Source organism: Gambusia affinis, linkage group LG05 (assembly GCF_019740435.1).
Source record: "Gambusia affinis linkage group LG05, SWU_Gaff_1.0, whole genome shotgun sequence".
NCBI lineage: Eukaryota > Metazoa > Chordata > Actinopteri > Cyprinodontiformes > Poeciliidae > Gambusia > Gambusia affinis.
In genome coordinates, this window is record NC_057872.1 from 28,607,404 (window position 1) to 28,633,611 (window position 26,208).

A 26,208-nucleotide genomic window follows, 5' to 3' on the forward strand; every position below is an offset into this window, starting at 1 on the left:
TTCTCTAACACACACGTGCACACACAGTTCTGCATGCATTCACGCTGCAGCGCTACAACCAGAAGGCCTAACTGCTTTGGGGCACCGCTCCACGTCTCCTGACTGTAAGCTAATGTTGATAGTGGTGTAAAGGCTGTCACTTTGGCTTCTGATTCAGGTTAATTGCCCCCAAGCTCAAATAAAATGGGTCTGGCACTATGCGGTCAGAGCTTTCACATGAACTGTATACCTATTCAGTTGAAAAGAGACCAAAAAAAAGCCAAGTGGCTGCACGGGCTTTTATAACAAGCTGCAGCTTAAAAGCTTTACTGCTGCTGCACTCAAGGATTTTTTTAAATATATTAAATAAAAAAAAAATAAAATGAAAGAGTGTGTCTCTCTGTGTGTGTGTGCATGTCCTCTCCATCTCACCAGCCTCAAATCCAAAGCAATTAAAGTGGCCAGATGGTGGGCTGGACTCACAGTAAATAGCTGCATTGATAGAAGAAGCTTGCAACAAAAATGAACTGTGACAAGAAGCCAGAACAACATGCAGAGACACGACAGCATCAAAGCACCGGGCAAATATCGAGGACATGCCGCCATAACCACCCATAACCAACTGTCACCCTCACAGGGCTGCTACCAGCAGAATGTAATTGAGCTGCGTTCACTGGGGAGTGTGAAATAGAAGCTAAAACCAAATGAAGGAAGGTGCAGGCATGCCAGCACCGGCATACAGACCTCTACACTGCTTTCCCTTCTGTTAAAATTTGACCAAACCAGTTTGGTTTAGTCAGGGTTCAAACAATGTAGCCTTTGAGAGGCTCCCTGTTCACCGAGCTTCAGTCTGGCCTGCACGCCCCTCCTCTCCCCGTCTGATAACAGAAACTGCCTCCCTGCAGGAAAACCCACTGAAGCTCCACCAACACATTCCTCTCTTCTTGTCTCTTCTCAGGCCCTGCTCAGCTTGTGGGTGAGATATGTTGGAGCTCCTGATGGGTGTACTAATATTTATTCAAGTTGAAAAGGAATACATGTGTCCTTTCATATCAACCAGCATCGTGGGATGAGAATACTGGATAAAGACTCACAGATCAGGACTTTCCTAACCAGTTGGTTCTGATTTCGTGTTTTATTCCAAGGTCTGTAGCACAAAAGTGAAAAGTGCCTGCAGATTCCTTGGTGGAGGTGGTTTGACTCCACTTTTATGCATGAAGAGCCTGCTCCACTTTCTGACTTTTAATAAACTCAAAGTGCATCAAGTGCTGCTGGTTCATGGACCAGAAAATGGTGGGAAGTCTTAGTTTTACTGCATTTAATTAACATTCCCCATCTGACCTGCTGACCATCAATCCTGGGCAGATTATTTTGGTTCACCTCTAAAAAGCGCTCTATGAAAATAACTCCATCGTCCTGGAAATTCAGTGTCTTGTAAAACTTTTCACACTCTGAACTTTTACCGTTTGTGCCACATTATGCAAACTTCCTGTTCTTTTGGTTTGATAAACACAAAAAGCAACTGAAGTGCAGGAAGGAGTCTACTTTATTCCTAAAACAAACTGAGAAGTGAAAACTTATGTCCAGCCTATTTAAGTCTGGTACCCCGAAATAAACTCCAGTGAAACCAGTTGTCACCTAAATAAACTCCATGTGTGTGCAGCTTCAACCTCAGTATGACTGCAGCTGTTCTGTGAAGGCATCAGGTTTGTTAGATATCATCACTGAATTAATCATAAACACAAAGGAGTAAAGAGGGTTAATTGATAAAAGGTGTGGGAGAGTTTAAATCAGGGTCAGGTTATAAAACAATATCCTAAAGCTTTGAACAGAACTCCACAAAATATACTGACCATCGACCTAACCTGACGAGATGAGCATTAATCAGAGAAACAGCCTGGAGGCTCATGGAAACGCAGCCAGAGCTGTAAGACGAGGGTTTAGATACAGATCTGTGGATTCTATTTGAGAAAATCCAGTTCACACAGACTGAGCTTGCACTATGTTGCAAAAAGATCTCCTCAATGTGGAAAGCTGGTAAAACCATAACCCAAAAGGCTTCGCAGCATTAATTGCAGCAGAAGGTTTTATAAATTGTTCACCCATGTGGACCGAGCAGAAATGCATGCTGCACTTTTCAGATTAGTTTTCAAAAGAAATCTACATGCATATAAATCTTTTCTCCACTTCAAAATTCTGCACTTCTTTTCGCTGTTCCATCACAAAATCTCCTAATAAAACATTAAAAAGGTATTTTCCCCAGGCACTCTACATATAACCAAGGCAGCTTGTTTAGCAGCCAGGACAGATGTGCAACGCAGAGAGAGACTGGTAGGAGGTGGAGCTTGTCCACAGGATGAGATTTTCACTCTACAAAATTGTTTCCCTGACACTTGTGTTCAGCTTTTTTCCCATAAGCCCGTTATCACACCTCTGTGGACACGCACAGATTTATCGAAACTGAAACAAGACAAACAGCCAGACCAGGAAATTGGAGTTAAAAATACAGAGTGCTGTGTGACAAAAGACCAAGAGGCCACTTCATATCTTGATCAATTTATCTATAAATCTAATCAGTGGGAATCAATGAGCGGCGCTTCTCTTCAACCTGGGAGCCAACTCATCTTGCAGCCCTCAGCTGTTAAAGGGACTGACACACTGAAACACACAAAGCAGCAACACAGGAGCAGTTTAAAAATCATGAAATCTTTAATATGAACCGAATACGAAAAAGAAAAAGAAATATAGAAAGACATGACAGAACAGTGACAACAATCCTAATTCAGACCAAAACAAAGTCAAAAATTAAAAAATACAAAAAGTTAAAACCACGTTCACACAGAGCAGTCGATAGTAATAAAAGCACATTTTGGGTTAAGACTGTTTTGTAGAGAGTGTGTGTGTGGGTATGTGTGCGTGGGCGTGTGTGTGTGCGTGTGTGTGTACAGTTCAGATTCACCAGATTTGGCAGCAATCACAGCGCAGCAGTCAAGAATAAAGCACTCAGAAAACATAAATTATAAAGCACTGCAAAATAACAGAAGAGAGAGAGAGGAGACTGTAATAGAAGAAAATAAATCCTTCATGCTTGCTGTCACTGAGTAATACACAAATGTGACACCATAAATTAGTAATTCCTTTTTTCTCTGCTACATATTTATATATTTATACTATGTACACAAGAAGGTTCTTCATTTTTTTTTCTTTTTTGTCGGTGATGCAAGTGAGCTGGGAGATGTTAAGGCTTTGATTTGTCATCAGATGTCTGGAGCCAAACAAACAGGCGAGAGGACGTCGCTTTTTTGGAACATGGAGGGAAAAATATCTGATATTTAGACTGCATCACCTTGATGCTAGGCGCAAGCCAGAATTGTAGGGTTCACTAAAAGCATTTTGTCTGACAAGCACTGCTCCAGTGAAGAGGTGGATGTCACCGCATTTGTGTCTGAGGATGAAGAGGTACGAGAAGTCAGGTGAGTGAGGGGAGTGTGATGAGTGACTTTTAAAAGCATTGAAAGGGAATCTGGGATGAACAAGAGGTCAGCTTGGTGGCATTTTCATGAAAGCTGCACATCCTAGAACATAAATGGATGCTCTTTAAAAAGTGAGATTTACATGGTCACCATTTGGGTGCAGCATCTTCTCAACACGGCCTTCAAGCACGATGGAAACCTCTCTATATTAGTGCGATTTTGTTTGTTTTGTTCTGTTCCCCTCCAACCCCCATTGTTATTATTATGTGCAGATTTGTGTGGGCTCGTGTCAGAAGATGGCAGACTTGTCAGGTATGAGGTGTCTGCTGCTCCACCAGTTTGGCTGTGGGAGTGAGCATAATGAAAGCGACTGAAGGGTGTTTGTGTGTGGGCGAATTGTTTCTCCTCCTGCCCATGTATACACATACAGCAGCTGTGCGCGCACGCGAGGGAATGCACCTTTGAAATGCACAACATGTGCAGTTTGACACGTTTTAGCGGTGACTCAGGTCGGCCACTCGGGTTACAGCTCCGGTCGGGAAAGCGTCGCTGGAATACACACAGACTAAACGGAGCTGGCTCACGCGTTCATCTGTTGCTTGTGGGAGTGAAGGGATCCCAGATAAATTGCGGATTTTTCTTTTGCTGTGTGCAAAGAAAATAGAAATAGGATGTGGTTTGTGAAAATGCAGGTGATTCGAGGGAAAAAACACCAATATAAAATAAGCCTCAGGTTATACAAGGTTGGACAGTTCAGCATTGACCAAACTACATTCTGAAAGCCTGCAAGGACATTTGAACTCAAGGCGAACACAAACCTCCTGGCAAAACTGGCTCCATCAATCCGATATTTACATTTCATAAATATGTACATTTTCACGAGAAAAATAAAGATGATTACATTTATAGTACACAGATACTTCACACCAAAATGTACATAAGAGTTTTTCTTTGTCCCTTGTTGTTTTCTTCATTTTTTTTAAACTCCTGCCAACCCAAAGAAACACAGTTTTACTCTGATATTGTACATTGAAAATGTGACAAACACAAGTGCAAAAAAACGAATACATTTTTTTCTATTAAGTGGTTGTGACAAGTCAGCTGTGTTCAATAAATCTGTTATTCATCCATTTATGCATAAACTAAGGCCATTGATGATAATCCCATTGAACACGCTGGCTTACAATCTGCCACACGGTGCTCAAAACGCTAAATGCTGTCACCATTTTTGTTATTTGCCTTCTGCCTCTCTCCTGTTCTCTCTCTGCCAGCACGAAGGTTAACAATTAGAACAGCAAACAAATGTTTCTATTTATTGAATGCAGGGTCTGTGGTAGGCATGGACCGGCTGCCATTGTCAGAAAAATAAATCTGCAAAAATCTCCCATCATACTTTGTTTTATGGTTTAAAATCCTTTTAATGAGATTCCAAGGGCAGAGCCGGAGAGGCTGGGGTTTCCCCTGCTGCTTGGAGCATACTGCCCCTCCCCCACCTGCTGCTAGATGCTGTCAAGTCAAGAAAATCAAAATAAAAAGAGCAACTCATCGAAATAATCGCATTTCACTTGTTTGTTTTATGTTTTACTTAGGTCTGCATCAAAATTAATAAAAAGTCAAAGCTATGACTAATGATCAGTATAAATTATTTTAAATTCAATTTAAAATAAAGTGACATTTTAAATAAAACATCAGATTTAAAATAATTAAAAATGTTCAAAAATGCTGAAATTTAGGTTAAATATTTCAGTTTTTAAAAAATTTAATTTTGAATTTTACTTTCTCTAATTAATGAGTACAGTTTAAATTGTAGCAGTAGAAGTTATACGTTTCCTTTTTTTGCTTTAAACATTTTATTTCATCGTAATTTCTGCCAATATTCTGACGCTGTGGTTATCCTGCTGTGAGAATCTGGTACCGGTCCATGGCTGGTCTGTGCTGAACCATTTCTCCTCGGGGTAAAAACGCCATGATACGAAAAGCAGGTGATTTACGCTCCATCTACACCCTGGCTGGCGGGTCAACCTGGATTTGACCGGCAGACTCTTTCCAAAAGGCCAGCCCAGAGCCCACCTGGCCTTCATGGCATCTATCAATATTTCACCTGCTGGATGTCCTTCTGAGGAGGTCAAAGGGGAGTCAATAATCAGGGCGGGAAACTCATGAGTGGAATGAGCTTCTCATCACAATTATCCAAATGCATGTAGATGCACACACTGAGCCTCAAAGACATCAGTGTACAGTAGCCATCGGGTCTAATTTCTAGAAAGGAGCTCATTAAAAAGGAAGAATTAACGGTTCGAAGACAATAAGCTCTGCACCTAAAGGGCCATTTCACCACATGTTGCCCATCAATACCAAACCTTTTTACGTCCTCCAATCAATTCACAACATCCAACATCCGCTAATGGAAAGTAATATATGATCCTCATTGAAAATCTGTCTTACCTAATGCCGCAACACCGTGGAGGTTCTGTTGCATCCGGCCATTTACTAAAGTGTGGAAGGAGGGGGTTGTGAATGTGGCCAATCCAGGTGAATTACTCCATTGGAGTGGAATAAGTGGGGCTCCTGATGGATCAGGAGCGGTAAAATACTCCCCTGCTCTAGGTGGCCGTGACCTGGACAGCGCCCCGGATAAATCAACACTTCCCATAAACACTGGAGAGAACGGGAAGAGAAGGGGTTGCAGAGATGGGAAGAGAGATAGAGCAAGGAAACGCCACTTCATAAACGATAAGCGGCGGCAATCTGTTGGTCCCAGCTAGACGAGCAACTTCATGGCTCATTACCAGTCAAGCTCCTCCTGTTGGGAGGGATCTGGGGAGATGAGGATGAGGAAGAAAAGGTGCTTATCTCTGTTCCTCCTGCATCTCTCCCTTCATCCCTTCACATCAGCAGCACTTCATTCCTGTATCCAGAATCAAACCTCCAGGCACAGAAAAATCAAGCCTGTATGCCAAATTTTCTAAAAAGTTGTTGCAAATGGTAACTTTCTCAACTTTTCTATTGCTAAAGGACTAAAAAAACAATAATAAACCGAAAGTTTCTCTTCAAACCTTAAGAGTCCAGTGTTGCTGATGATCTGCAGAGCTGCATGTTTAGAGTTGTCAGAGTAAGGCAGAGAGAGCAGAGTGAGCACGAGCAAATATATCATTCACATCTCTAATACACCCGATGGTTTCTGTCTCTTTTTTTTTAACACACCAACACACCAGATGTTACAGCACAACACATTACCAAAACAAAAGGCTTCCCACAGGAGGACTGAGAGTCGCAGGCAACATGGAACTGCTTGACAACCACAGTATTTTTTATTTTTAGGTGAAGTTAGGAGTGAATATGCAAGTGAAATGCCTGTATAGCCAAGCTTGTATCATGATTCAATTTTCCTACTCCCACACTATGTATTTTCTCTTTTAGTCTGACAGTTGAAAGTCAAGAACTGAGCAATGGGGAGAGCATGAGCTGAAGCGGTGAGAGAGATGCTGCGCTTTTCTCAGTTTGATTTTCGGTTGATGCTTCTTAAAATGCTTTTCCTCATGCCCTCTTCCAGTCCTGCTCACTACGGGGCTGCTTTGTGATTAATAATTGGATATATTTAAAATCAATTTGCAAAAATAAAAGTGGTATTTTTTTCCCCCCCTCAATGGGAGTGGGAAAAGACCCAAAGCCAAACAATCCTCGAGAGGAATTTTTAAGCCTGCTTTTTATTTCTCTCATCTTCCTCCTCTGGTTGCTCTCCTCCTCTTCCTCTATACATAAACTGCAGTCCGGGAGATGACCGAGCCATCCCGCTGGGACTCCATGTCATCGTCCATGTAATCTCCAATCATATCGTCCGGGTTGGGAGGGGGGCGCAGTTGCAGAATCGAGCCTCCTCCGGCGAAGTGGTCGTATCTCTCGTCATCCTCCATCTCGTCGAACTTCCTCCTCTCTGCTTCGTCTAATTCGCTGCTCAACAGGATGTCCTGGGCGGTGGGTGTGCCGGTGACGACCTCAGGCCGGGCGCCCACGGTGAACGGCTGGTGGTGGTTGTTTTTCTCTCCCAGGCCCTGGTTAGGTGAGCGATCGATGTAGACGGGTCCGTTGTTATTACCACCTGCGACGCCGGTGCTTCCCGTTCCTCCGCTTGTTCCGTTCTTGCTCGCCTTCTTGCCGCCACCGAATATGCGTGTCTTCATGTCGCTGCCACCGTTGGCCCGGTAACCCTGCTGCTGCCTACGGCTACGAGTGACGAGCACGGTAACGAGGGCGGCGACCAAAAGGAGGGCCAGCAGGGAGCCTATAACCGCCCCTGCCACAACACCAGCATTGGAGTTGGTCTTTGAAGGCTCTGTGGGAGGGAGGAGAGGCAGGAAAGGAGAAAATAGAAGAAAAAGGAAAATTATTGGAGTAGGAGAGAGAAGTAAACACCAGAAAGAGGGGAAAAAAAAGAGAGCATAAAAAAAGACCAGTAAGAAAAGGGAAAGTGAGGGATGGGAGATATCAGTGGTGGTGTGAACTTCAGTCAAATGTGCAAGACTACTGAGATGCAAGTACAGTCAATTGTGTTTTAATCCAAACACATATATATGCAGCGCAGAGAAAAAGTATTTGCTTGCTTACAGATTTCTTCCCGTTTTTCCTTTTGAAACTCCAATGTTTGACACCAAACAGCCGCCCTCAAAACAGTTTCATTCAAGTCAATCAGCCAGCAACAACGCCAGTGCCATCGTGACAGTTAAGGGGTTAATAAATCAGATAAATATAACCAGAGTAAATGCAAAATACTGTTTTCAAATGAGGAGTTCCTTTACTAGAGAAATACAAACATCTCAAACAACCTACACTTACGTCAAACAGTAAACACTCTACTTGTCTAATCATAAATTTCTTGGGTTTGTTTAGGAATCTTTTGATATCCACAACCAATTCAAGTACCATCAGAAATCACTTCAGTAGAAGCTGTCTGAAGTAAACCACAATGTCTTACTAAATTTACTACAAGACAATCACCAACTTATCCAAGGGGACACAAAAGAACCCAAAACCACTTTTAAACCTGTGTGTGTTCATTATTCACACACAAGAGTAACTCTTTCTTACATTTTTAGTAAGAAAGAGTTAAAAATGTCATACAGGCGAGAGACCAAACCCTCCACTGACCCTAAAGCACAAAAGGCCAGAGTCACCAGCTTCCAAAAACATCTTTTTCAAAAAGAAATGTTGATCATCCTCAAGTCTTTTGGAAAAATATTCTGTATTCTGATGAGACAAAAGCAAAATATTTCAAAATATTTCAGAAATATTTAAAATTTGTCTAGTGTTGGTCTTCAGAATATCTTGACAAATAATATCTGAATATCAAGCCAATACTTTAAGCTCAAGCCCAATCAGGTTATGGAGCAGGAAAATGATCCAAACGGTACCAATGAGTCCACCTCAAAATGATTCAAACACCACAACAAATAGCATTGGAAGTGGCCCAGTCCAAGTCTGGCCTTCCATGAGATTGAGCCTTGTGTAAAGACCCTCGACAGGTTGGTAATACCCAAAGACCCTTCAGGGTGTCTGAATTATCCAGCTATGCATAAAACAGGGCAAACCTTTCTCCAGTGATGTTAAATGATGCTTGCTAGTTATCACAAACGCTTGATGGCAGCTGTTAAATTTAGGGACCAATCAATTTTTCACAAAACCTTTTTTTTAAATTCAGCATTTGAAAGCCGTTTTTTGTATTTACTTAGCTCATCTGTTACATCAGTTTTGGACAATTTTCACATTTAAGTGGGACAAAGTCAAAAAAGAAGAAATCTGTAAGCAGACAAATAGTGTTTAATAGTCAGTGTGAGTGTGTGTGTGATGGCGTGTGTGTCGAGCCTTCAGCTGCACTGACAGATCCTCCCCTCCCTTTAGGCTGTTCCTGTCCCCTTCACCACAGCCACGTCTTTACAACGTCTCAGCCACATTCCCCCGTGTGCTGCCCTTCGACAGCCAGGGTCTGTCCAAGGCTCATCACAAATCACAGAGCTTGGAGGGACGGGGGAAGGTTGGGGACTGGGAGTTAAACCACACACACACACACACACACACGCATGCTCAAATGTACACAGTTTCTGATGAGGTGGAGAGCGGCAGGTCAGGAAAACAAGTGGAGGCCATGCAGAGGAGGAGGAGGACAGTAACAATGAATGAAGAAAAGAAGAAGATGAAGAGATGGAGGAGGAGGGGTGAATGAACGAGCGACGCAGCAGAATGACAACTCTTCCTTGAAGCGATTCATCAACAGCGGGGGGAATGGGTACCCCCGCTGCTTTTGTAATTATTTGAGTGTAGATGAGTCCAATGTGAATCCATTTCTATTCTAGCAGCTCAAAGTCCCAACAGCCTTGCTCCACATACATACATACATACACATAAAAAAGTGCATTGCATTCAATGGCTTTGTTAGAGTGCAAACTAACTTAAGGGGATACGAGCAAAAGTAGGGCTCTGCCAAATCCAATGCATTGCTTTTTCAACATCTATGCATGCAAAAACTCCTGGGACGGAGCAGTCGAGTCTAAATCAGGGTTTGATGAGATCCCACATGACTCGTCAGCTGCGTAGCAGTTACCACTCCCCGGACACCCGTGTCCAGCAATATTATTGCTGTATTTTATCTCAACAACCTTTTTTAAAGCACATCTTTGTGCTAGAATGGATGTTATTGCTTCCCTGAGTGAGGGAAGTGCTAATAAATACCAAAGCTGTATTGGAAGTTTCCCCTCTTTAGTATAATCCACTATATAGTAAAACAGACAGTTTATGGTGCTACTCAAAATCCTTCCTTTTACTCATCATTTACTTTCCACACACTACACTATGAGTTGTAAACAGGGGAAAGTAGGAGGCATTAGCATTAGCATGCTCAGTCAACACTAGCTTTATGCCAACATCTAAAGCTCTTGCTGCAAAGATCTTCAAAGATTTTCCAAACATTGTAACTCCAGTCAGTCTGAAGCAAGATCTTAGTAAATGACAAACATCCTGAAACTGTTTAATTTTGTTTCAACTCTAACATAACCATGTAAAATCTTTGTTCTAGATCACAAACATGAAACATTAGCTACATTTTTCCCAGAGTGTTTATTTGAGATAAGTTTGCAAAGAAGTTACAACACAAAGAAGCTCAACGGAACTTTTTGAGAAACATTCATTTATGGAAAGATGTGTTGCAGCTCGTGCCTCTGTAACTTGATACAACAAAACAATAATGGCTAAAAATGAAATGTTTGGTATAATTTAAAGTCAGCGTTGTGAAGAAAGGCCATCTAAATGACATTATTAGGCCAAAATCACGCTGTCCGTTCAGGAGCCATTTATTTATCAGATACACAAAAACTGTAAAAAAAAAATAAAATAAAATACTCCATTTGCCGTTACCAAGGTTTAAAAAAAAAAAAAGGAGTCAAGGAAAATATTTTGTCTTCTGGAGAAACTGTCTTTTGATTTAACAAAGAGATTCCTTAGAGAGAGCTGGAGTGACGGGCGTTTTACCGGCTTGTATGTAGCACAGAGAAATGCACTTGTGCCCCTCCTCTACCTGATGCTTTCAACTTTTAAAAGACAGACAAATTCAACCCTTCATAAATATTTCTGTTTGCACAAACGCTTCTGTCTTCATGTGTAAAATAAAAGGAGTGTGAGCCAACAGTCTTATTGTTTTAAACCCACATTGTCATTATTAGCAGCCAACCTGTTACAGAACCAGACAACCCAACCTAAGCAGCCAGTAACAGCAGTGGAGATAATGTTCAACACATATTATACCAAATTTACCAGCTGTTCTGTCCTTTTGCTAAAATGTTTATCAAACATAATTTTATATATAAACACAGTTTAACAACTGTAAACTAAAATTATTAAAAAGCAATATGAATGGATGCTTTTCTGATTTCTAAAGCATTTATTTCAAAGTGTAGCTAATTTCATGAAACCATACTATTAAAACCTTATATGTTAAATAAACCACTTAAGAACTTAAAACCTAAAGATAGCACAACACCTAACTTGTTTGGATCTTATAAATGGTTAAAATAACAAGAATAATAAAATAAAGATACACTATTTCCTGCAGAGGTGCATGTAAATGCTACAGTTAAGGCACAAAGAAAAAAAAAAACATTTTACCGGAGTTACACCAAATTATAATGTGTCCTACAAGAAAGAAGTTCACGAATAAGCTCTTTTGTAATAAAGAAAACAGTAAAATCCCAACAAACTTGAGCTTTGCAAAGGATTATTTAGGTCAACTCCAGGATTTTAAATGCTTTCTGGGACTCCCCAAAAAACAGAATCTGTGACCGTTTCCTCCCAGTGTGGTCATCATCTATAAACGAGAGGGTTGGGGATTTCTGGCAGTACCACTGCTGAAATTAATGCTGTTTGCAGTCACAGTAATGTGAAGCTCCTCGGAAGAAAAATGCCCTCCAACTAGCACCGGTTCTGCAGCGTGGCAATATGTAGACAACCTATCAGGAGAGTTAACTTCACCAGAAAGGATGACTACATCAGAAAGACAGCCTAGATTTTATTTCATAAGCCGTTTCTACAGCAACATATAATCTTTGGAGATTTAAAGCGTAAGCCTACTTTTAGAAAGGAAATTGATTCTCTTTGTAAAGATTTGCCACTTTCAAAGGATTTCCAGCCTTCGTGTGATGCATGTTGTAAGATTTTATTGTATTTGACATGTTTTCATGTGATCTTCCAACAGGTTGTGGATCATCAAGCAACGGAGCAACGTCTTGCTAAGGATCTGGTAATGAGAAGAATTACCAGATCCATTTTGGGATCCGACGCCGGATCCCAAAGTTGTTTATTTGAGTGGTTTCTATGATGCCAGCTTCACTCTTCACTGGGCTTTCTTAGTGTTTCCTTGAAAATGAAAGGCATTGCAGTCTTATCATATTACAAATCCAATGTGTTTCGAGTTGAACTACATCCCTACATGTCCAGGGATGCAGTTGATTGGTCACCTCATTAGTAAATACTGTCCATCTGTACAGAACTTAATGTCAGTATAAATGCAACTGTTTTGTGAAAACCTTAGAGGTTTGTTAGAGAACATTAGTGAACAAACAGCGAATGAGGATCCAGAAGCAGAGCAGACATGTTAGGAAGAAAGTATTAGAAACGTCTAAAGCAAGTTGGCTTGTAAAACAAATCCAAAGCTTTGTGCACCTTGGAGACCCGATAAAAATATTTAAAGCAGGTACTTGAAACATGGCAAGATGTAAAAAAATGCTCAAAAATATACAAATCTTTGGCAGCAGTGCAGCTTGGTTCATTTCCAATGTGTTTTTCTTCGGTTCAGTCCTTCCACCTGAATCTTTTGTCTGCCATTTTCCAAATAAGCCTGGATTTTTGCTGCTCTCGTTCAGATTAAATGCTGCCATCTCTCCATCGTTAATGGTCAGAACTCTCATTTGCACATTTCTTTGTGAAGACAGGCTGCTGCCGGGCTCTCTTACACCCATTTGTGTTAAAAGCAAAGAAATTGCTCTCTGCAGCTAAAAGTAAACACGTTTGAAATCTTCATCTGTCGCAAACGCATTCGTCCTCCCCTAAGGTTGGAGCTCTTCAACTTATAAGCAAATAAAATTATGGCGTGCCCATAAATTTTTCATGCCAGTCTCTGGTTGAAAGTGATCAAGAAGCCCTTAGATGTGCTGAATATCATGTCTGCAGCTCTCCTCTCTCCACTTCCACCAGGCGCCGCAGAGGATTAACCGCAGGACGCTGCTGTTGGAATCCCTGCCTAAATTTTAAAGCAGCAAGTCAGCCTAACTCTTATTGTCATTCCTATTCAAAATCCCAAAGAAGCCAGCCCTTCTGGTTAAGTGTACAGAAGGCTGACAGAATCACTCTGGTAACACTGATTCTTGTCAAGAGAGAAAATGGGAGTGTGCTGGCTTCTACACCTGTGCTCTTCTCCTCTTTCCTCTCCTCCGTCTCTCCCTCCACTACACCAGCTGTCTCCTCCACGCATGCTGTCTGCGCTAAATCCATTTTCCCCATCATCGCTCCAATTTACATTTGTACTTCTGTTTTATGCTACTTTTTTGAACCTTTTTTCTCCATTGCGAGCCCGAGGAAAGAATTAATAATGATGGATACACTTTTCTCCTGCTTTTGTTCGCTCTTCTCCCAAACCACACCAACCCTCTTTCCTTGCAAGCTGTGCTAAACACTCCTATTCACACACACCAGAGAGCAAAACCCAGAACTCTCTGTCCACTCCTAACAGGAACACAAGAAGTCCATTATCTCCGGCCCAGAGGAGCGCCAACACATGCAGGAGAACTTTGGGCTGGATGCTTTTCCATCACATCAAAAGAAATTACACTTAAATTCAAATGCAAATTTTCCCCAAGCACTACTCATCCAATTATTTTTAATGCATCGCTCAAGTCGATTTTTTTTCAGTCTGCGCAGATAAATCCTTTTGTAGAGGATAATTCATGTTTTATTCTGCCGTTCTGAAGATAACCCCTTAAAAGATTCACAAAATGAGACGTAAAAAGATTCACCGCAGGCTGTCGGTGCAGGCCCAGACATCCAACAAGGAAGCCTTGAAGTTTGTTTAAGTGGGTAAAGGAGGAGACGTCTCCAAAACAAGCTGCTAGATGAGCCAGTGGAAAGCTTGCAATATGCAAGCTGTGTGGATAACGGCAGGGAAAAAAAGCAGAAGTACAATGCTGGTGGGTATTACGATGATGTGAAGTTGTGACGGATCAGTACATGCTGGCAAGCAGAGGGATTATATATTCTCTATAAAACCTTCTGATTCTGCCTTTGGAGAAACGTGACTGAGCCGAATTCAACACAAACTCATAATATTGTGAAGTAATTAAACAAATTAGGATTTTCACAAATGATCCAAGCTTTTTGAATTTTTGTTTTACATTTTTACGGTGGCTCAAAGTTAGGAGAGAGACCGTTTTGGCTGCTGCTGCTCCGTGTTTGTGTGATGTGAGCAGCGCAATCTGCCTTTGATTTGACCGAGTCCGAGTATGGAAAGATGTCACACCTGCACTAAACATCTTCTAGTTCCAAGTTGGAAACCAGTGAGATTTGCTGTCTGTTATGGTACCAACTAGAGCTGCACAATGTAAGGGAAAACATGCGCCAAGATAACATGTAATAAATAAAACGAATATCAAAAAGGGCATTTCTGCTTTGCGTTCTTTGCACACAGACACAGACAGAAGTGAGTTTATTTGGGGTGGAGGGAGTGATAAATCTCAAAAATATGACTGTTGGGTAAGCAACAACTCAGCGACTTTAATATTTTGAAACAACAAGTGTAGTATTTAGGGTATAACTGTATAACTGTTAACAGCAGTTAACAGTTATGCAGTTATACAGAGGATTATACTGTTAACAGCAGTTAACAGTTATACAGTTAACTGCTGTTACACAGTTAACAGCAGTTCAGCAAGTTCTCAGGAATTTTGCGGCTGAGTGCAGCAACAATGAACTTCTGAGGCATTCTGCAGTTTCCAACTCTTTGCACAAAAATATATATAATATATTTACTCAAACACTAAAAAGAAACATATTCAAAAATGTATCTTTCACAGAATTATATGAAAGACTGACTAAAAATAAAAAACATCAAAACTTTTTATTCTGTTTCATTTCTACAGCTGCCATATTTTAATATCCGAGTTCTGTAAACTCTGGTTTCCACATTTGGATTTCAAAGTTGGCTGACATTTCTTGGAAAATTAGAAAAACTGGCTACAAATTATAAGAAAATGTACCATTACAAGATGAGATTTTAACTTCAAGAGATTATATTGTCATTTTCATTGTGATGAAGCACAACCTGTTCTGTTTCCTTTAAAAACAGTTTATCAAATACTCCCATCACATATCAGTTTTGTTATTTTTCAGTGGAAGTATGAAATTTTTTATGGCTTTAAGAAAGAAAAAAAAAAACAAGCATTAAAAACAGACTTTTGATTCCTCTTTTACAAAAATATAACTTGGATTGGAAAAGATTTAATGGATTTCATTTTATCTAACACTACCAAGAGTCACACGGCTTTGACAAAAGGTTTTACACCAATTTACTGCAAAAGTCTCAAAAAGTTGTTCTATTTTGAATTGCCTTATATACCAACCTTACACAAGAAAAAAAAATCTATTTCTATATCCATGTTCTTTTCCGCCAGCTATGTCGAAGAATGTGCCTTAAGGCAGGGAAGAAAATAATAAAGAAAATGTAATACAAAGGCACCAAAATCCCTTCCATGAATGCATTTCCTTTTTAGATGAATCCAGTTAAGGAGTATATTTCTGTTGTTAAGTTGGGGAAAATAGCATAAACTGATTAAAAGTTTGTTCAGAAATGGTATTTGGGCTTAAAGCCTTTTCGTTTTGACAAAAAGAAACTGTAATAAGATGCTGTTGTTATGAGACAGTAAAAAATGATTAAAAATATAATAATTTTGCCACCTCAACACAACAGCAAGTAACTCCTTCCCCCCACCCAAAACACAGGAAGCATATTGTGGATGCCAAAACACAGCCTGCTTCTTGTGAAGTCTCGTCCAAGAGGACTGCACGCTTCAAATGAGCGAGAGTAATGAGGGAGACGGAGCGTAAGTAAAAATTCACTGCAGCCTCACAAACACAGTCGTGGTCGCAGCTTTGCTAGTCCTCCCATTATGGTCTGCGGTGATCTGATGTTGGGCTGGACTTCACGTAAAGCGGAGCTTGAAGTTATCGAACGGGGTTGTGTGTGGGTTTGGAGCACCACCGTTTGTGTGTGTGCTAATTAGTGTCGGGAAGGGGGCCAGTCGCAGGCTGGAGGGGGAGACTTGGCTCCTACAGACCTGAGCTCTGGCCGTTTCTCGCATGGCTTGACAGACACAGGCAGATGCGCATGCACAGGAAAAACCCCTCACCCAGTGGAGGAAAAACAGCCAAGCCCCTTTGCCCTTGAACTGTCTCCTCAGATGAGTCAGAAAATGGGAGAGATTGCACCGAATTGAAAGGAAATCTCTTTTCCGCTGATCTGAGGAGCCGAGTTGACCATATGGGAGATTCAATCCAGAACATTTAACTTTTTTTTTTTTTTTTTTTTTTGGACGTACAGCTGCGCGGCCCCCACTTTCTTCTGGGACTGACGAAATAAGATGGAGGGAATCTAGGTTATAGCCTCACAAGAGTCCCCCTGAGAGAAACCCAGAATGGAGGGATGGAAGGAGAAATGGAGACTACTAAGCTGTGATTAAGGAAGAGCTGCTGCTATTTAAGAGTTAAGCTGGAGAGGAGAAGGAGATTGCATGGGCAGTGGAGGAGGAGAAGAACGCTGGAGGGGGTGAGGGGGTAACAGCATCCTCTCCGAACGGAGAGATCAGCAAGCAGGCAGGCGGAGGCTGAAAGACAACCTGAGAATGTGAGAATGAGAGAAGTGGGAGAGAGCGTACGCTGAGCAAGAAGATGAAAGATGCAACAAAGAGAGCCAAGTGGAGCCAAGGAGATGACGAGGGAGAGATAAAAGGGAAAGAAAGAGGAGAAGAGGGTATGTTTGCATATGACTAAGCAACAGGATCAAAAATGAGAGGAGGAGAGGCAAGGAGAAGAGAGGACATCCATCCCTCTCTTTGCTTAGTGTACGCAGGGCACGGCTGAGGGCAGAGGACTCGAGTAACGCAGAGTCACAGAGTGGTGTGGATTCATGTTTTTGTGTGTCATGCAGCTGTGGGGTAAAAAATAAATAAATAAAAAAACACAAGGAGCGGGGGACCTGCCATGTAGCAGGTGCTGACCATTTCACGCCTGTCGGCCCCTCTTAGCCCTGTTTGTCTACAAAGATCCACATTAGTCTCTGCAGGTCTGAATCACACCCCCATCTGAAGTCATCTCTCTCCACCATAGGTTCCTCTTCCCACAATCATACTTCACTCTGACATTTGCTGCTCGCCTTAGTCACCTCTTAACTGCTGGCAGATTTAGCTCGCTTCTTATCCTCCTCCTCCTCTGGAAATGAGTAACACTGGAGCAGGACAGAGGGAAGGAGGAAGGATCCGACTGGATGGATGGATGAGTGATTTGTGGGAAGTTCAACATGCGACCGAAAATGATAATTGAGAAAGTAAGAGGTCAAAAAAAAATGAGAACGCAAAAAAAGTAAAATAATTGAAGAATGAAAGCGAGCAGAAGAGGAACGAATGGTGGAGTTGAGAAGAAAAGCGGTGAAGAGCTGAAGCAGCAAAGGGTGACTGATCCGCTCTGAGAGGCTTGAAGAGTGACAGAAACACACACTACGCTGAGCCACAGCGGAGGCCAATGGCTGTGCACACTGGACGCAGTGCCACAAGATTCCCACAGGAGTTTTAAATGCTGTCAGCATCGCTCCCGCTCCCTCCGTCCCTCATGTCTTTACCCTCTCAGACTAAGGAGTGCATGCTGGCACTGATTTATCTCGGCACACACTCCCTGGCTTTGTAGTCTGAAATCAAGTCTCCATCTTCTTCCACCTGCTCGTGGGATCTTCCAGTCTTCCTCACTTGTAAAACACAGCAGGAGATGGAAAAATCCTTTGTGCTAAAAAGGCCAGTTACACTACTACTGCATGCAGCAGTAGAAAGTGGCCCCCAGGGGTTTACTGACGCATACTGTGGCACCATAAAAAGCCAAGAAGAATTGGAAGTAGAGAGGGATAATCAGAATGAACAAGCAAAATACGAAGAGGGTGAAAAAAGCTAAAAATTAGAGCATGAAGAGCCTGGGTGGCTTTTAAGATGTAGCCAGCAGGAAACATGTACTTTCTCCTCCATTATAGACACAGTTTACTCCTGTGTCAGCAGAAAATAACTTCATATTAAGTGCAATCATGCCACAGAAGAGTGGAAGGAGATGTATATTGTATGAGGTGAAATGCAGGGATGAACTCTGCTGAAAGGTCCTGCTGAACTCTTGAAGAACAGGGTGGGGGGGCAGGGACTGCGTGGCCTCTTTTCCAGTCTTGCTGACACCATTTTAGACATTTTTACTTCAAAGCACAGAAACACCATCAGAAGCTCTTCTTCGCATGGATGCATGTCTGCATGTCTGCATAGATGGATGATTTTCACAAATAAGAGTGCCCACACAAAAACATGTGCAACTCAACGGGTATTACCAGATCTTGCATTATTTAACAGGCTGATATCACTTGGCAAAGTGAAGTCTGTTTTTCAAAACATATTCCAGCATTCGATTTCATTCCCACTTTAATATCTCCTCAATTTCTCACAAACTACACTTAACTATGGGATTTGAATCAGAAATGGTCATTTCTGATTTTAAATGGCAGCAATGTTGATATTTCTGTAAAATTTTAAAGGATGAGTTAATGACTAAAGCACTGCGAGGCTCAATATTGCAGCTAGATGTTGTGTTTACTTTAACACAGTTTAGCTTTTCTCCAAGTCATCAAATTCTTGACTTTATTTTGTCATTGACATTTAAAAGGAGTGCATCGATAAATTGGCCAGACAATAAATCTGCCCCAATTTCCTTCATTTTAGGAGATCAGTGATCAGCTGATACATGTGAAATCCATCTTCTCAACCAACCGTATCCACCTCAGCACTTGTCTAAATATCAACCACTGTCCTCTTTTGCTCTGTTGAGAAAAAGGTTTGACTGTCAGACTGGACCACCAGTTAATGTCTGCAGATTCCCAGTTCACCATCGTTACCCCACTGTTGCCAGCTGCTCTGGTTCTGGGCAGCTTTTGCCCGACTCTTGCCTGATCCACCTGCTTTGGCCTGAGCTATGCCAGATGCCATGAGGCTGCCTGCTTGTTTTTTGCTTATTTTGTTCAACAAAAATCTCTATTATTTTTTGAAGTCCATATCTAAATGTGTTTTGCTGTAGCTGAACCAGCTGGGTTGTAACACAACATCTGTTTTAGTTCTTGGCATATAAAGCAAGAGAAACATGGTAAGAAGTGCTCCTCCATGTCATAGTTTCTAAAAACTTCCTGGGTATTAAATTCAAACAAATATGCAAAAATCTCTTCTTTTTTCAAACTGTGTTGAAATTCAATTTCAAAATAGTATATTTTTTTGATGAGATTAATTTTAAGGATATTCCGTCTCGCTCAAAAGGATTTTTTTTTTTTTTGGCCAATAGAATCGTCTCAGGATAAGAAAAGAACTACAACTTTTTTTTAAAGTCAAATGTGAACTAAAAAAGGTTTAACACAAAATAGTTTTTATATAACCTTTAATAACTATGTGAAAAAATTTTTATTTTCTCAGAAATACCACTACTCTTGTGTTTTTGTGAACCTAAAATCCTGCATCGACTTGTAAGATGAATGACTCATTAACACTGGTAGCAGGTTTTATACGAGCTTATAAAATCTACATCTATTCAAAGCAAATACACCACTCAGTTGTTGTAGTCTAAAGTGTAATTACTTCTCATTTCCTTTGCTTTGGGTCCTCCATTTACATTAATGCATGTAAGTACTTCTGAAGAGTCATAAAGTGTAAGAATGGCTTCAGGGTAAAGAGAGGTTGAATAAAAAGCAAAACACAAACCAATCAGAAAAAATGGAGGCCAAAGAAATAAAAAAATATGCAAAATTGCCTCTAGATGCACAAAAAAAGGGAACCTTGAACACTATTGCAGAATAAAAACTTGGAATAAAAAGTATTGGCTGCATGCAAAGAGATGTGGAAAAAGTGGCACGCACTCCTAACAGAAAGCAGAAAAAGAGAGGCATGTTGTTGAAGAAAAGAATCCAAAAGGATGCACACACTGACTCAGCATTTACATCCCCTCAGACACACACACCAAGGACAGAGCAGCTGGACCCACTAACCTTACACTAAACACCCAAGATCAACCTCGGCACAGAGAAAATGTGTGTGTGGGTGTCTGCAGCGTTTATGTGGCATGTGAGGAAAACAAGGTGTATCCCTGGGGATGCAATAAGAGCATAAAACACGGGGAAATGTGTGACTTGTGTGATGAAAGAGCAGTTGGTTCCAGCTCATCAGTTTTCAGGATATAAATATTTTCATACACAAGCCTGAGGTAAGTTTATGTAATGAATGAACAGCCAGCAGTGCATTTTGCTTTTACTCTGCTGGAATTCTCAAAGCTATATTGATGCGTTAAATATGTACAATTTATCAGCATATATGGACATTTGCAACTTGTGCAAATTACACCAAGCACTGCTTTTAATCTATTTAGAGCAGCAGATGAGTGGATTTGTGATGCCAATTCATTACGTAGCAGGGAAGTGCATGAAAAAGACACTTCAATTAATCATTTCCAGTGACGAATGCACACATGTGGCGCTCACATTTTAAATCAAACTAAAAAGATTCATGCACTGATTGTGTGAGGTAAACTAAAGTGCAGCTTGCTTAAGTCAGGATGCAGCTCACCTCTGACGTTGATCGTGATCTGTTCCCTGGTGGTTCCGATGCTGTTCTTGACCTCGCACACGAAGGTGGTGTTGACAGAATTGTCCACTTTCAGCACCTTGAGCTCATTTTCTTTGATCTGCACGGTATCTGGCTTCTCTCCTGTCATTCTGTGTGGAAACAAGCAAATCAACGTAGGAAAGAAAAGGAAAAAAAGCAGTGAGGGGAGGCAGAAACAAAAATTTATATATGAGCAGAATGTGCTGCATTGTCCAGTCTCAATAAATTCCACTAATCTTGATTGGCAGAGCATAACCAGTCAGTGTCCAGCTCTCCTAAAAATTAAATCCACTATTAAATATGGGGAAGAAGAAATCACATTTAGAATTATAATGACTATAGTTTTCCCCAGCTCCAATAATTGTTGAACTGGAGATGAACCAACCCAGAATTTTGTAAATCTTTCACCAACCAGTGTCAGCTTGGCTCAGTGTATTTAAATAACTACAATGTATAAAACAGAAAGGAAAAGAAAACCAATCTTAAATGCTGTCATTCTTTATACATAGCATTAGCAGGAGTGGCGTAAAAACACGCATGCAATCACTTTCTGTAATTCATTCAGCCTTCCTGTTATCTGCTTTAAATTTTGCTCTCTCTCACTCCTTTGCAGCATGAAAGAACCAGCCACACACACGTCTCAACTTGTTTACTTTTAAACAGCCACTTATATCTCTGTGCTTCTTTAGCTTAATTTTTTATACGCCTTACTGATACCGAAACAGCAAACATAAAGCCTTCTTTACTCAGTATCTCTACTTGACCAGAGCTTGTATGGTTATCACAAGCTGGCAAGCCTTATAAAAGGTTTCACTGATCAGAAAGAGACCAGATTTTAAAGCTCTTAAGGCTGAAAATAATTCGATTCAGGTCAGCAGTTGAATTGATGACCCATTTCTATGTGAAAGAATTCAGCGTCTGACTTTTATAGTAAGACGGTTATTAAAAAAAAGAAAAAATTTAAATATCCAAGCTTAGAATGCCCAGATTTATTTTCTCTATATTATTTTAGTAGTTCCTACAGTTTTACATATGGCCAATAATTAAGGGAAACAAGAGTCGTTGTGCTGCGTTTGTGGAAGAATTCAATCTTGCCACAAATCCTATTCTGAAAAATCATTTCTCTGTTTTTCAGAGTCTATAATAAAAACTATGATTACAGTTCTAAAACGCTTGCAGACTGAAGAGTAAACTACAAGTGGAGGAAAGGGAGCCGTTAAACGGCAGAAAGACAAAACGATAAAGCCTCCATAATGACCCAATACTCACGTTTTCCAGTCCACAGAGAAAGGAACGGGGTTTGCATCAGCCTTGCAGAGGAGCCCCACGTTCGTGCGGCCCACGTACCAATTGTTGTCATATCCCTCGATTTCAACCACAGGGGGGTCTGGCGCAGGACGAGTGAATGACAGGAGGGAAATTGGGGAAGGAAGGGAAAAAAGTTTAATTATTCACTGAGGTTGGAAATGTTCAAAGCCTATCACATTAGTGTGAGCGACAGGGGAAATCATGAGAGCAGGGTCCCTCTGTGTGTGTGTGCGGGGAGGGGGTCTTACACTGAATGGCTAGCTTCAGTGGGAGGCTCTCGTCTTTAAGCTGGGTCCTGTGATTCACCAGACAGGTGAGGTCCTTCCCGTTGTCCATGGCCGTCGGCGCCAGGCGGTACTCGCTCGTCACCGTCACCGTGTTGTCGGCGGCCGTCTGAGATTTTTCTGTCCAGTTGCCTTTGGCTGTGGTCAACCATTGGATCTTTGCTGCCGGGCGGCCATCTTTGGACTCGCAGCGGGCCACCACAACCGGCTGAGTACCGGCGTTCACCGAGACGGTGGTGGCAGAGTTCAAGGGCTTGGCTGGTGGACGCGTCAAAGAAAAGATGCACAGAGAGGAGGAAAAGAGAAAGAGGATTAATGGGAGTACTGAGAGATAAACAGAAAATAAGATAGCTGAGGGAAATGATAATGTGAGCAATTATCTTTTACTGATAAACAATTTAAGTCAGTCTGGCTGACAAAAGCAAACATCCTCTGCCCTCCCAACCCCAATCAAACACTCTCTGTCCAGTTAATCTTTTTTTTCTCTCTCCTGAGATTTCATTGACAAACAATTACAGGCAAGCCTGCTAAACTCATAGATCCTGCCTCATGTCTTCATCTACTTCCTCTCTACACCCCATCACCCGACACTGATAAGCCACGTCCCCGACTGGCCCGCTGCATTTCCATACACTGTTTCTAAATGACAACATGATGTCAGTCATTTCTCCCTCTGCGCCGCCTCCCTTCTCATTTGCCCTCTCTGATAGCTTTGCGGGATCAGAGGAGAGCAGGAAGACAGGAACTGACAGCAGGCATGACAAGCAGCCAGATCAATAGGCTGCCTGAGGGAAAGCGCAGAGGATTGGAGAGTTGGAGAGGTGAGGGGCCGCCGAGCCGCTGGGCGCTGAGTCTCGCCTGTCTTACATTAAGAACAATAAAACTAGTCGTCTGATGCCTCTTATAACACCAACAAGCCTCTAATGTTTAATCCTTTTAAAATCTGTGTTTAAATTAAAGAGCAGCACAAGATGCCTTGCATTTGTCCCCTAGGTAAATATGTTCTAACTATAACCAGCTGGGTGACCACATTGCACAAAAAAATAATATATAAAAAAAAATGCTTCACTTTCCTTTGGCTCAGATTCAGCAAGTCTGGAAAACTGAAATGACTTAATACTTTTGGCAAGAAAAGTAAAATAAACTGAGGGCAGCTGGCCAACTTCTTTTATTTTTTACACTCACAAATCAATGTGTTGATGATGTGTGAAAGTTGTAAAAACTCAAACTAAAAGCCTGTGAAGTAGCACAGATCATCTTTGACTGAGTTACTCTGCACAGAACAAGATCTTCATTCACTGACTATTAAATAAGAATAAAATAAATGAGATTCAGGCGACAGATTTATCAGCTCAAATTTAAGTAGGATGAAGTTTACACATTTCTTCCTTGAACTTTTAACTTTACAAATAAACGTTGTAGGGATAGTATGTGTTTACATCAACTTAAATTACATCTTTTACATAAAAAAACACTAAATTTGTTCTATTAATGCATTACAATGGGAGCTGTATGAATTTTTACCGTTACTTTCAGCACGAAGAATGAGCCAATACCTGTATCAAGGTAAACCAAAGTTTAAAAAAAAATCATATATATATATATATATATATATATATATATATATATATATATATATATATATATATATATATTCATCACACTGCTCCTAAAATATAGGTTTTTTTTTATAAAATACCAAAGAAAATGCTGGAGTGACTCTGGTCCATACTGCAATGGATATTAAAACAGTTGTTGCCCATTTAATTTTAAGCTCTATTTAACTTGTAATATTAGATGTAGTAAGCAATATAATCCTCCATGGGCCCAAATGGTTCTTTTTATCTACTTTCTTCTGAATAGTCAACATTTTGCCAACATTAATCCTAATGGTCCAAAGATTAAGGGTTTGAATCAAAGTTACAATCTCTCTTTTCATATTGCAACTAAAAAATTCTCATCAATGATACTAAAAGTTCAACTTGAATAAAAAAAAAAAAAAATACTGTAATTTCATTTATTTACTGCAAGCATGTGAATAACTTTTGCCAATTAACCCAATTTGTTGCTGCTGCACATTTTCAGATGCAGCTGCGATCTAACAGTTCCTACAAAAAGGCATCAGCAACAGTGTGAGGTGTTGATCATCACCTTGTACAGCATAGCTGGATTAAAGCTGACACCATGAAAGCATAGAAACAGTGTGGCAGTTTCAAGCTTTTGGTTTTACTTTGAAACGTGTCAGCCTTATTTCACCGTAAAGTTTCAAAGAGAAAACAGCAGCAGACAGGAGAATCAGCAGAGGTAAACATCAGACAATTTCCCCACTCTGTGTTAACATAGTTGGCTGATAAACTGGGAGCAGGTCCTGTTTATATGCTGCAAATACCAGCTCATATTCATTTAGACAAAACCATCAATAACACTTGTTGAGAACAGAGATTTACATTTTTCTAGACTAAGAACTAGACTTTAAGGTCCTTCTGTTAACATATAGTTACATCTTAAATTAAAATATCTTCTTAATTTGTTTTAATATGTGATTCAAACTTACAGTGAGACACAAGGGTGCAAAAATTTGTTTCTTCTATTCCTGATTTTTGTTTGCAGGTTTGTCACACGTCAATGTTTCAGAGAATCAGTCAAAATCACCACAAATATAAATAAAATTGAGTTTTTAAATGATGGTACAGTTCATTATTGAAGGAATAAAAAAGCTACATGGCCAACCACTGTTACAACTCACAAGTGTGACAAACATGCAAAGTAATAGGAACTCAGGAAGGAGGGAAACACTAACTGTGAAAAGCAATATATATTAGACTGAGCATTACCTATGAAAAATTTACCGTAGTTATTTAGTATAATCCTAAAACAATAATTGAAATTCATATCCATCTGTCAACTAGATCAAATAACATCAGATCAGAATTTTGTGGTTTTTAACATCTCTGCTGAGAAATCTCCATATACCGACATCCAGGCTTTGTTCGCATCACAACCTGCATCAACATGGCAGCATGGAAGTGATCAGAAAGAGGTTCTGCTGAGGTCTAATAGATCCTCTGTTGGGTTCAGGTCATGTAATCATGATGACTATCAGAGACTAGGCTCTGATGACCTAGTTATTGGTTATTGGTAGTTTTGAAAGTCCTGCTGAAAAGCTACCAGAAGCAATCATGAGGTTGGTTAAAATGCAGCTGCTATGACTCTCGACAGTGAACATCAGCAGATGATATCATTGTTCCTTTCTTCATCAGCGGAGGAGAATGATTATGATCTCCAACCTGAGACCTTGATTTAGAACTGAAATGCAAAATTTAACTTTTATTCAAACATATTTTAACAAACTAAACAGCAGTTCAGTTGTTTTTTCTCTTAGCCCAGGTCTAGATGTCCTCTCTGGTTAAAAAAACAGCCTTAAAGAAGGACCAACAATCATTGAGTTTGTTGACCTGAAACTCTGAATCAGCTGCGGTCCAAATCTTACAAATCTCTTTCAGATTTGAACAGGTTTTGCTTCACTGTCCTCTCACAGCTTCAGTTATCCTTTGGAGTTGTGCAGCTGTTTCTAACACGTTTCCTTCCAATCAATTTTTCTATTGACAAGTTTAGAGTTGGCAATTTGAACAGGGAGCTTCTTTAGCAATGACCTCGTGTGACTTCCACTCCACAGTCTCTGTACAAACCATAACA

At 40.7% G+C, this 26,208-nt stretch overlaps 1 protein-coding gene across 2 annotated transcripts in view; it reads right to left on the bottom strand.

Annotated features, from left to right (window-relative positions):
- The window catches only part of LOC122831081 (nectin-2-like), a 115,073-nt gene that overhangs the window by 42,728 nt on the left and 46,137 nt on the right, over nucleotides 1–26,208 (bottom strand). The window contains exons 4-7 of one of the 2 annotated variants that reach the window (XM_044117010.1): nucleotides 22,477–22,770; nucleotides 22,190–22,307; nucleotides 20,882–21,030; nucleotides 2,666–7,785 (exon numbers count right to left, since the gene is read on the bottom strand). In XM_044117010.1, coding sequence (XP_043972945.1) covers nucleotides 7,205–7,785; nucleotides 20,882–21,030; nucleotides 22,190–22,307; nucleotides 22,477–22,770 — 1,142 coding nt within the window. In that variant the 3' untranslated portion in view covers nucleotides 2,666–7,204. Of the gene's footprint in view, nucleotides 1–2,665; nucleotides 7,786–20,881; nucleotides 21,031–22,189; nucleotides 22,308–22,476; nucleotides 22,771–26,208 lie in introns of those variants that run through there. The other variant, XM_044117011.1, reaches the window with a different exon arrangement.